Below are 12,829 nucleotides of genomic sequence, written 5' to 3' on the forward strand. Positions count from 1 at the left end.
TCTATGTTCTTTAAACTTCACTGTTTTTATAATTTGGTATTTATTTTATTATTTTTCTATTAAAAGTTCTTTGTAATCGCTAATATTTTTAGAACACAAAGGCAAAAAGATTTTATATAGTTTAATCAAGGTGGTTAAGAGAATGAGTAGTAATGGTGCCACCCCAATTTGGATCTCTGTGGTAAGTCAGTGAAGTAGACCAGTGGTGGATTGAAGAACATTATAAATGCTGATCCCTTCTTTCATGGTTCATTCTTCTTATCCCTAAACGGCAAAATGAGTGTCAACCTAAATAACAGCTAGAGAGAAGCTCTCTAAGAGAAAATCATGTTTGTTTGGGAATAGGCATTGCAACAAAAATACACATACCCAGATCCCTAGACCAGCCAGCCACCAAAACAAAAAGAGAAAAGAAATACACATGCCACAGTAAATTATCTGTGTATTCAGACAGGTAAGGAGGACAAAGGTTTTTCAAGGAATAATAATGAAAGATTACATAATTGTTTTCAGATAATTATCCTAGGCTACCAGGATCAATAACAATGGTGGTGCCAATCTAAAGTTAGACAGGCAGATGTCCTCCCAGAAGTATGTTTGTGTGTACGTGTAATGTTGTGATGGCCTTTGTGCAAGGTTGTGATTTTTGCAGAGTCTTTTGTAATCATTCTTGTTATCACACATTTACGCATCAGAACCCTCCCTTCAAAGTCTTCCCTATCTCTATTTGTTTAAAGTTTTTAATACCTGTAACTCCACTTTGATTCTGACAACTTTCACATCAGGGAAGCTTTTAGTGCCACTCCTGCATTATTTTTACTCTCCTTTTCAGGGCCAGGACTAGAATGAGTGGGCACAAAATTTAAGAGTGTGCCCCAAATCTCAGTAATCAAAATAAAATTTTACCACCATTTTTGAAAAAAATAAAAACACCTCTCAAAAATGCATAATAATAAAATATCAAAATTTTAGGTAAAGACAAGATCAGCTAAGCCACGTTAGAGCCTGAGGCACTAGGAAAAAATCAATAATGCTAATCTCATCAGTAGCATATTGGAGCCTTAGTTCCAGCCCTGTGTTTCCTCCCTTTATTCACTTTCCCAAATGACTTCATTCCCCAGACTCCTGATCTATATCATATTTTCCAGTCTTGGCTTCCATTGGGCCCAAGTGTTCATGAAAAGAACACTGGATTCTAATCTGGCTTAATTTTTACATATAATTTCACAGCTCACTACCAAATCATATTATTGAGTCCCAAGGAGTAAGAGAGTGGTGAAGTTGATTATTTGAGACTCTAATTCCTGTCAACTGTTCTGCAGAAAAGTACTATTAACCACATCTGGAAGTTTGCTATTTGATTGTACACTAAGAAGCCACAAGAACTATATCATCTCCTGACTCTTTTAGGATTATTACACTTTTAGGATTGTTACAACACACAATATTTTTGCAAGTGTTCTCATAATACATTATATCAATTCTTGTGGCACATGCCATGTAAGCGACTTTATAATATTCTTCAAAGTTTTTGACTCAGTAATGGGTAAGAGTAAAGAAATATTCTGACATGCATTCATTTCTCAATTTTTCTATTCTTAATGTAACATTTCCTGGAAAGATGTTTTAGTATGTCAGTTTCCACACTGTTCTCTGCTCTTCCAGTGAGATGTATACAAAGCTTTCGTGTTTCATAACTCAAATAGTTACCCATAACTAAATATGACTTGTATAAACTGAATCGTAAATGTCATGAAAAGTTCAAGTATTGCAAGTAAACAAACAAAAAATTTAATTCTTCAGCATTTGATAAAATCTTTTAATAATGCTAGCTTTGAAAAATAAAAAAAAGTTCTAAACGTAATTTGACTGAGAAATAAGATGTTTTCTGTTAAGATGCTCTTTCCTCTGATGAAATTGGGCATAATTGTCATTCTCCATATTGTGATTTTTGGAGTTCTGTTTTTAGAGTGTCTAAACCCCTTTTTAAAATTATTTAGTATTTTTAATTAAAAAAGTAATCACTGCACTTGTTAGAAAGAAAGGAGAAAAAGGAAAGAAGATAGGAAGAGTTGCAGCCTATGCCAAATGGTTGCCAGTAACTATGGGATTAAGTATTATTTTACTTATTTATAGATGAGAAAACAGTGACTTAGAAAATGAAACTAATCTAAAATCACACTGCTTAGTGAACTGGTAGAGTTGGAATACAAATCCAAGTGGCTTCTTAGTTGTGTGCTTAACCACTGGAATATGAGGAAGTTTTAAATAATTTATTAAGGCTATATATTTTGCAATGAAATAAAAATAGTTTTCTGACCTGCGACTAAAAAATGGAGAATATTTTGGGGTCCATAGGTGTGTGCCTTCTCTGGAGAGCACATCAGTGTATGATCACTACCTCAGTTTAGCCAGAGGCCTACGTATCTCCCTCTGTGTGTAACTTACACTTACTAAAGTTTGGATTCATTTCCTTTCAACTTTGCTTCTCTCCCCTCCTTTTAGGGAAAATTGAAAATTATTTTGTTTGCTTTAACTATTTTTTAAAGAGAAAAAATTACCTCTATAAAATAAAACCCTTCTTTTGTTTATCACCATATTTAAGCACAGTATTTCCACCTATTCTAAAAATAATTGTTTCAAAAGAGCTTGGATTTTTCTCTTTCAAAAACTGCTTTCGAATGGCAAAGAAAATATATAGATTTTGTTGTTATTGTTTGGGTTTTTTTTAAAGTTTTACGAATGATATAAGTCAAAATGGGACATTTAAATCTGTTCTCTCTAAGCCTCACTCTTGCCCTCAGAGGGAAATAGATTTTTTCTAAAAGATGACTGGTAAGGGGATCTTAACCCTTGACTTGGTGTTATCAGCACCACACTCTCCCAAGTGAGCCACGGGCCAGCCCTGAAAAAGACATTTTTAGATGACTTTATAGATAATGTGTATGTATTTACATATTAACAAAACATAAGTTAAACATATTTTACACTATATTTACCATGCCAAACACTGTTTTAAGTGTTTTAACTCATGAAAACTCATTTAGTACTCACAACTCTAAGAGGTAAGTTGTACTGTTATTGCCTTACTCCTTCTTTTTTCTACTAGATGAGAAGACAGGCACAAAAAGATAACCTGCCAAAGGTCACATGAGGTAGCAGAGGGCAGAGCTTGGATTTCAGCTCCTGGAAGCCAAGCCTTAGCCACCACTTTTTAGCTTCCTCTGCTAACACCAAAAGTGCATAGACACACGTGTGCGCGCACACATACACATACACACACACATATAACATATATATGTTTTATACTACTTATAAAGTCTGTCATATGTACTTGCAGGCTTGTACATATATGCATAAAGGGCAGGGAGAGGAAGAACAATCCGGTAAAATCAGATGGAACAGCCAGAGACCAAGACCATAAAGCACCCGAGAGTAACAGGCACAAAAAATATTCCTTGGCTGAAGAAACTAGATCACTGATAAGCTTAGAACAGCCTCAGTGGAGGAGTATGAGTGAAAGCCAGATTGTTTCTGAACTTGTAGGAAAAAAAATAATTTTTAAAAGCAACTGTACAGAAGTCATAGTAAATAGTAAAGGAAAGATAAAAGGTTCTGCTGTCACAGGACCAGCTGCAAAGGAGCATGCAGACTTGTGGCCCAGGACTGCATTCAATGCTGAGAGCATTGCATGGTTCTCCAGTGTATCTGAAAAAGAAAAAAAAAAAAAAAATTAAAAAATATTTGTTCCCCCCAAATAAAAATAAAATGAAATAAAAGCAATTGGTTCAAAAGAAGAATCCAATGCATAACAATCAATTCTTCAGATTAATTAGCATCTAGCAAGTAGGCTGGCTCCATCCTGTTGAATTATGCCTTCCCTACAAAGCACTGTCAGACTTTCAGGATTCAGTAACATACTGATGGGGTTACTATCTTAAATTATTTTTTATGCCACGTACTGTGACAGGGAAAGAGTTATATTTTATATATTAAAGTGTTTAAATTAAAACTACATCCTTACCCCACATAGGGGAAGCTGCTGCCACTAGTAATTCAGAAGATTTAGGAACCAGGACTTATCTTTATCAGTATCTGTTAATTTCCTAGCTCACACCTCTGTTTAACTGCCCACCATCCACCCCTTTTTGGATCTTTTTTTTTTTGGTGGCTGGCCAATACCAGAATCCAAACCTTTGACCTTGACCTTGGTTTTATCAACACTGCGCTATACCCAACTCAGCAAACCACCCAGATCCTGGATCTCTTAAAGGAATCAAAAGATCTGTTAACTGAATTGTAGCCAGTCATCTTTTCAAAATTTAAACCTTATTACATCATGTTTAAAATGCTTCACTGGCTTTCCTTTGTATTGGATAAAAACCCAAATCCTCAACTTTTCTTTAAAGGCTTTACAGCACTGATTCTTGCTTATCTCATCAGCCCCACAAAAGCCATTTTTTCATCTTTTCTATTTTTCGCACCTTCCCGTTCCCCTTTAGTGCCAGACAAATGACCTCTTTCATCCCTCATGTATGAAGTTACTTAGAGTTAAGAGGCTCCTCACTGGCTCTGCCTTCAGCCTTGAAAACTTTTACCTTTGAATTTGTCCAACTAACTCATATTCATCCCTCAAATTCTGCGTTAAACGTCACTTCCTCAGAAAAGACCTTGATGAACCTGAATTGGTGGAATGGGGCATAATCTTACGGGTAAAGACAGGCCCCCCACTCACCCACTGAGATGCAAACTGATCCAAAGAAGTGTTTCTTCTGTTTTCATTCTGCTCCACCTTGCGACTCCAGGTTATCGGAAGCCGTTTCACTGTGGAGCCCTCCACTCCCTCACTGAATGCAGGGAGGACGGTGTGATTATGAAGCTTTTAAAACCAACTTGCAACCTTACTTTGACCCTCGCGTTGCTCACAGAAATTTAAAAAGTAAGAATCTGAAAAAGTTGCCAACGGGAATTAAATGACCAGTTGAGGCCAACATGCCGCGGATCACTTAAGGAGCTCCCCGCCGCCCGCCCCTCAGCTATGCTCTGGATCTCCTCACACGCGCCTTTCCACAGACGGTCAGTGAGCTTGCGTGGGTCCCTTTCCCTCCCACTTCCGGTGGCGCCACCAATCACCGCGCGGGCCGAGCGGGACGGCGGAAGCTACGCACGCAAGTTGGGAGCGGGTCGGGGGCGGTGTCTCGTTTTTGCTCCCAGCCGGGCTCCGGGGTCAGCACAGCCTCTGGACTGAGCCGCTGAGCCGTCTGTCTCAGGTAAGCTGGGAGGGCCGCGGAAATGGGCCGTGCAGGGGTGGCCTGAAGCTTATCTGAGGAAGGGCTTCCTGGGCGTCTACCAGAAGCCGGACTCCGGGTCTTGGCTTGTTCACCTCTGGGACCCCTCAGTCTGGTGGAGCTCTTGTGAAAGTTACAGGTTCCTGGTCCCAGATCTGTGGAGTTAGGTTGGGGGTAGTGGGCCTTCGTTAATTAAAATTTCAGGAAGATTTTGATCTGAATGATGATCTGTGAAGTGGTCACGTTATCTTCGAGGAATTACTGTGTGTGTTTGGGGTTGGGGGCGGGGAGTTAAGTGAGTGGAGTGGTGCTTGCCATTTGAGAACCCACTGCTCTACATCGCCTGCACCTGCCTGCTCTATTTAAGCATCCTTTAGTGCGCACAAGGGTCTTACAGGTAGGAATTATCGGTTCAGCTTTATAGACGAGTCTGTTTAGGCTCAGGCATGTTAAGAATCATTCAGTATGACAATGGTTGAAACTTGAGAGTTGGGAATGTAGTACAGGTTTTATTTATTCATCAAATACTTAAGCTGGAGTATTCCCACCGAGAACCCCATAGTCTAGTGTGGGACTTGGGCGCATTAGCTAAAGATTGGCAAAAATGGTTGTAAAATCAGTTTACACCTATGATATATGATGTGATGGGGAGCTAGGTGAAGAGGCTAGAACTAGACCTTCTTTTTTTTTTTTTTTTAAGGCGGCTGGTCGGTGCAATAGTTCACAAAGTATGGTCCCAGGCTGGCAGCATCATCTGGAAACTTCTTAGGAATAAAACACACCTGCTGAATCGGAAACTGGGAATATGGCCCAGCAATCTTTTATCCATACCTCCAGGTGATAATGATGCACTCTAAGGTTTAACTGCTTCCTTAAAGTAATAAAAGATGAGTGCAGTGTTTTAAGTTGGAAAATAAAAGGATTATATTTTTATTTGAAAAGATCTATTTAGCTATAGAGTTAGTTAATTGATTGGAGGCACCATTATGTGTCCTGGAGAGAGACATTGGTAGCTTGAATTAGGGTGGTAACAGCGCCTACAAAGCTGTTCTACTCGTGTCCTGATTCGAAAAAGTAAAGACTGATTTGTATATGTGCTTGGGAAAAGGGGAATACAATGATGCCTGGAATGAGTACATATTGTATCCCTTGCAGTGTGCTGGAGTCCTTTTTTGTACATACTTTTTAAAAACTATTTTATTTTTTCTTCTCACTTTACAATTTTTCTAGTTATGCATACTAGCAGTATGACATTGGGCAAGATTCTTAAAATTTCTTCAGCCTCAGTTTTTCTAATCTGTGACTACTCTATGCAACCTCACCGTTTTTCCCGTCCACTCCCTGTCTTTCTTGGCCTGCTCAAAGTACCCATTTGAAAGTATTAAATAAGGATTAGAAATCACCATAGCCTTCCTTAGTCAGTAGCTACCATAGCCACACATATGTGGGGAGGTAAGGAGGTTTAGAAGAGACAGTGTGTTTTATTTTATGTAGTTCTGTGTTGCTGGGATTTTCTACAAGTTGAATGTATTTTAATATAAAATGAAAGATGTATTTTAAAATTCTAAAACTTCTCTCCTCTTCCTCCAAAATTAATGTAGGAAAATTTCCTAAAGCACACTATTACAGTGAGCCTGTTGGAATTTAATATCTTTACTAGTCACTGAGGATTTTCAGCTTTTAGGTTAAATATCAGTGTGTTTTATATGTAAGTAAATACACGTATATGTGTGATATGCAAAGTAGTAAAGTGTAACATGGTGTAATAGAAGTATATGGATTTGGTTAGATTTGTGTGAGCTATTGAGATTTTCCGAGATAGTCTTAAAATACTTTTTATTGTATATGTGTTAAATGCCAAGGACTGTGACATGTGCCATACATTATTTTTTCATTTATCTCCACAATGTGAGATAGTATTATTTCCCACTTTCCCACTTTCTGGAAAAAAAACCTGAAACTCAGAAATTAATTTGACCAAGCACATATAACTGAAGTGGCAGAATTGGATGAAAACCCAGTTCTATCAAGTATTGCTAACTTCTCAATTTGTGTTTTATCTGTTTTCACCATTATAGTGCTAGAATGAAAAAACCCATTTTTCTCCTTTAAAATTTTTGGGATATGTGGGCTGGCCCCATGGCTCACTCAGGAGAGTGTGGTGCTGGTAGCGCCAAAGCCACGGGTTCGGATCCTCTATGGGGATCGCTGGTGCTCTCACTGGCTGAGCGTGGTGCAGACCACACCATGCTGAGGGTTGTGATCCCCTTACGGGTCAAAAAAAAAAAAAATGGGGGGGGGATATGTTATCAAATATGAACAAATGTGAACATATCAAATATGAAAAATATGCATGGTGTTACAACACCAAGAAAGGTCAAGGGTTCATATCCCTATACCAGCCAGCTGCCAAAAAAAAAAAAAAAGAAAAATATACAGCCCTTTGATATAGATTTAGAGGTATGCATAGGATGCTGTGAGAGTATGAAGGGACAGTACAGCTCAGTGATTGAGCATCATGCCAGTGGTTATGCCAGTTAATGTAATCTTGGATAAGTGTGTTCAAATTTGTGTAGACTCAGCTTTTACAGCTTTCACAGTTTTAAGTGAGGACAATAGCTCCTAACTTATAAATTTGTTCTCATGGTTTAATTGAATCTGTGACTGTATGAAAGATCCTTATCATAGTGCCTGACACATAATAAACCATCTAGAGATCATTTCTCTTGGGCTGAGCCTCCAAAGGAGCAAAACTTAGTCCAAGGAAAGAAATGAGGAAGGATAATTAAAGGTAGTGAATGGTTTGTGTAGAGGGAGGAGAGTATGACCCCTGTTAAGAAAAAGAAAAAAAAAACTAAATACTATAGAAGATCATAACCAGAAGATGAAAATAATGAAGGGCTCTGAATAGTAAGCTAAAGGGTGGATAATTTTGTACTGACTTATCGGGAGTTATTGACAGATTTAAATGAGGGGAAAGATTTAATAAATTTAAAAAGTGAAGGCTTGAGGAACAATTTCAACTACACCAAGAAGCAATAGGCAAATCCAAACCTTGGGATAGTCTGTCTGCAAGGCAAAGGTGTAGACAAAGGACATTATTCTAGATTGAAAACAATTTAAAAGAGCTAATAAGCAATTTCAGTGTGTGGACCTTGTTTAAATACAGATTCCAATAAATCTAATATAGAGAGCTCCTCTGGCCAAGAACAATGGGCAAAGATTATCCATCATTTACATGATATTATTAAAAAAGAGGTTATTATAATTTCCATTTTACAGGTCAAAGAAATTCAAAAAAGATACATGAATTTTCCAAAGATACACATACAGTAAGTAACTGAGCCAATATTCAAACCTAATGTCATCTTAATAATGTTAGTTCTTACGTTGCAAAACACTGCCTTCCATAGTATATCGCTATGATAGATTTTGTTTGTGCAGGCTCAAGACACTGAGTCAAGCCTTGAGTTTGGGAATAGTTTTATAAACAGAGACTTTCAAAGAATATTGCATTTTTTTTTGCATTCCACTGGTATGGAGAGACAGGTTTGTAGTTAAAAAACAAAACAAAACAACTTGCTAGGTCACCAAGAGAAAGCCAATTTCACATGCCAAAACTGTGCTCGTTCTATTACTCTCACTGTTACTGGGTTATGAGGAAGGAGAGAGGAAGAAGAGTTGGGAAAGTGTCTGGTAGTGTTGGGGAGAAAGGGAAAGAATACTGTATTGATGGGTTAGGTGGCTTGCAAGGTTGATGGAGGAATTCAATTTGCTTAATATTGGTTGTGAATGGGTATCTTGAAAACAAGCCAGGCAATTTTCCTCCCTCATTTTTTATTATGAAAATTTCAAAGCTACAGAAAAGTTGAAAGAATGTGTAACAGACATTGATATACCTTTTGCCTGAAATCACTAATTGTTAACCTCTTGTCATATGTGCTTTTTCTCTATTTATATATACATCTTTTTTTATTATTGAACCTTCTGAAAGTAAGTTGCAGCCAACCTGTGCTTCAGTATATATCTCCCAAGAACAAGGACGTTTTATTTCTTACCTATAATAATTTTATCATATCAAATTTAACAGATAGCAATGTTATGTGGTTTACAGTCAGTCCATACTGAAATTTTTTTTTTTTTTTTTTTTTTTTTTTTTTAAGATTTCAGTTCCAGGGCCGACCCCGTGGCTCACTCGGGAGAGTGCGGCGCTCCTGCCGCGGGTTCGGATCCTATATAGGGATGGCCGGTGCGCTCACTGGGTGAGTGCGGTGTGAGCGACACCAAGCCAAGGGTTGCAATCCCCTTACCGGTCACAAAAAAGAAAAAAAAAAAGATTTCAGTTCCAGTCAGGATCACACATGGCATTTGTTTGTCATATTTCTTTAATCTTTTAAAATCTAGAACTCTTTGTCTTTCACAACACTGACATTTCTTAAGAATGCATATCACTTGTCTTATAGAATGCCCCACAATCTGAATTATACTAACTTACTTCTGATTAGATTGAAGATTGAAGTAAAATATTTTTGGCAAGAATTCTATATAGGCAATATTGAGTACTTACTTGTACAATTGCATTGTATCAAGAAGCACATAAGGTTAGTTTGCTCCATATTTTATGTTTTGTTTTTAATAATGTGCAGGATGAATATCTGCAATATGAATATTCTGTTTTTCCAGGAACTTCTACCCAATGATTTTAGCATTAGTCTATTATTCTTATGTGAATGTTTTAATACATTGGTGATTATGGAATCAAATTTTTTTTTTTTTTTTTTTTTTTTTTTAAGATGACCGGTAAGGGGATCTCAACCCTTGGCTTGGTGTTGTCAGCACCACGCTCAGCCAGTGAGCAAACCAGCCATCCCTATATAGGATCCGAACCCGTGGCCTTGGTGTTATCAGCACCGCACTCTACCGAGTGAGCCACGGGCCGGCCTGGAATCAAATTTTTAACTAATGTCTTTTCTCACCCGTAGTAAAGATTTCTTGTCTTGAACCTGAAGATACCTTCTTGAACAAGAAAGTTGTAAAGCGTGACTTCACATCATTGAGTGGGAAGAACGTAGCCCAGCCAATATGTTCTAATATGAGATAGGCTGAAGGCTGTGGAGTATTCTTGGCAATAGACTGGAAATAAGGGGCAGATGGCTAATAAAGTTTTTAGAGGCTGCCATCAACATGCCAACCCAGTAAAACCAAAAGCTGGTCAGTTTTCAAGGTCTGGGGGAGAATATCCACTGCTTACTGGGTGTTGAGCTTGAGAGAGCCAGCCCTCACTAAGAGAAGCGTTACCTTACCCACCACCTTTGTTCACGGCTCAATGGAGTTTGCGACAGCCTTGGCAGACCTCCAAGCAGAGGCTAGCTGTCCCATCTGTCTGGACTACTTGAAAGACCCAGTGACTATCAACTGCGGACATAACTTCTGTCTCTCCTGCATCAGTATGTCCTGGAAGGATCTACATGATAGTTTCCCCTGCCCTTTTTGCCACTTTTGCTGTCCAGAAAGGAAATTCACGAGCAATCCCCAGCTGGGTAATTTGACTGAAATTGCTAAACTACTCCAAGTACGAAGAAGCAAGAGGAAGAGGCGTGAAGAGAAACTTGTATGTGAGATGCACAATCAGATTCCGACCTTTTTCTGTCAGAGGGACCTAAAGGTTTTATGTCCTCAGTGCAGTTTCTCCACTGATCACCAGCATCACTATGTTTGGCCCATAGAAAAGGCTGCCCCCTATCATAGGAAAAAACTGGAGCACAACATTAAACTATGGAAGGAGAGAGTGGAACAAGTTGAAAAAGTGATAACTATGCAAACCAAAAAATCGATGGAACTGAAAAAAAAGGTAAAACATAGGAGAGAAGAAGTAAAGTCTGAATTTGAGCAACTTACATTATTTCTCCAAAATGAGCAAGAGGCTGTTCTTAGGCAATTACAAGATGAAGAGATGGACACTTTAGCAAAACTAAATGAAAACCTAACAAAATTTTTAAATCATACCTCCTCATTAAAATATCTATTAAAGGAAATAGAGAACAAATATGTGAAGTCAGAACTGGAATTACTGGCAAGTGTTAAGAATATCTACCACAGATATAAAAACTTAAAATGCCCTGAACTTTTTTCATTCAAATTAAAAGAATATGGTTACCGTCTTCCTCCACAATTTTCTGGCCTAAACAAAATTATGAAGGTATTTCAAGTGATGTAATTCTAGATCCTGAAACAGCGCATTGTAAACTTATTGTCTCAGAAGATAGAAGAACTGTGCAATATGGAAATACAAAGCAAAACTTACCTCATAATCCAAAGAGATTTTATCTCTTCCCAGCTGTCCTGGATACTAAGGGATATAATTCTGGCAGGCAGTACTGGGAGGTAGTAGTCAAAGATAAGCCTGAATGGATCATGGGTGTCTGTAAAGAGTCTCTTCCCAGAAGGAGGAAGAGACACAATCAATCAATTTTAGTACAGGATGGATTATGGGGAATTGGGCAATGTGGTCAGAATAATTATATTGCATTGGGTCCTAAGAAAATTAATCTTCTGCCAAAAGTAATACCTAGTAAGATTGGCATTTTTTTAGACTCCGAAATGAGCGAGGTTTCCTTTTACAATATGAATGATAGATCTCTTCTTTATACTTTTAATGATTGTTTTGCAGGAGCACTTTGGCCTTATTTCAATACTGGAAATGACTCAAAACCTCTTAAAATCTGTACATTAACAGATTCTGAATGAGGAACTATTGGAAAACTTTCTTTTTCTTTCAGTTAGTGGACATAACCAGTGAATCTAGCCTTGACAATCCTGTATTTTTTTCAGTTTTTCCTATAGATAACGAGAATAATTTTTATCTCAGTTTCAGCAGCTTCTAAAAAATGTGGTTATAGTGCCTATTTTATAGATAAATTATGGGGTCCAATTGCAAAGTGCTTTAGAAATTCTAAAATAAAATACTTGAAAATGTGTTACTTAAGAAATGTAATACTCTGGGCCGGCCCATGGCTTACTTGGGATAGTGTGGTGCTGATGACACCAAGGCCACGGGTTCGGATCCCTATATAGGGATGGCCAGTTAGTTCACTTGGGAGAGCGTGGTGCTGACAACACCAAGTCAAGGGTTAAGATCCCCTTACTGGTCATCTTTAAAAAAAAAAAAGAAGAAGAAGAAGAAATGTAATACTCCAGTAATTGCCAATAAAAGCCCAGTAATATGTTTTGTATTAATTGCCTACATATTTTTTCTTTAAGAAAAATTAAGTCTTTAATAAAGGTATACATGACCACTCCAGGACCACCTGCTCTGTAAAGGTAGCCACTTTCAACTTTAATCTGTTTTCCTTGGCATTTCTCAGTAACATGCTTTATTTTTATTCTGTGTGTCTTTTTCAGAATTCAGTTAGTACTATGGAAAATGAATTGGTACTCTTACACCCTCCCCCGCCACACACACTCACATACTCCTATACACATGTAATCTATAATAATCTATAGATGATCTTCCCTCTGTTCCCATTTGGACAAAGTACCCT

At 37.8% G+C, this 12,829-nt stretch overlaps 1 protein-coding gene and 1 long non-coding RNA gene across 2 annotated transcripts; one reads left to right on the forward strand and one right to left on the reverse strand.

Moving 5' to 3' along the window:
• Window positions 1-3,288: 3,288 nt before the first annotated feature.
• Window positions 3,289-5,048, reverse strand: LOC134385552 (uncharacterized). The gene is made up of 2 exons (XR_010024410.1): window positions 4,736-5,048; window positions 3,289-3,708 (listed from the first exon to the last, which is right to left on the reverse strand). It is a non-coding gene; the product is annotated as an uncharacterized LOC134385552 (long non-coding RNA).
• A 134-nt stretch (window positions 5,049-5,182) lies between these two features.
• On the forward strand, window positions 5,183-12,564 carry TRIM61 (tripartite motif containing 61). The gene is given in 3 exon segments (XM_063108246.1): window positions 5,183-5,270; window positions 10,271-11,494; window positions 11,497-12,564. Coding segments are annotated over 2 exon segments (1,419 nt in total). The 5' UTR covers window positions 5,183-5,270; window positions 10,271-10,614; the 3' UTR covers window positions 12,036-12,564.
• Window positions 12,565-12,829: the final 265 nt, after the last annotated feature.

This window comes from Cynocephalus volans, chromosome 9 (genome assembly GCF_027409185.1).
Source record: "Cynocephalus volans isolate mCynVol1 chromosome 9, mCynVol1.pri, whole genome shotgun sequence".
NCBI classification, from domain to species: Eukaryota; Metazoa; Chordata; class Mammalia; order Dermoptera; family Cynocephalidae; genus Cynocephalus; species Cynocephalus volans.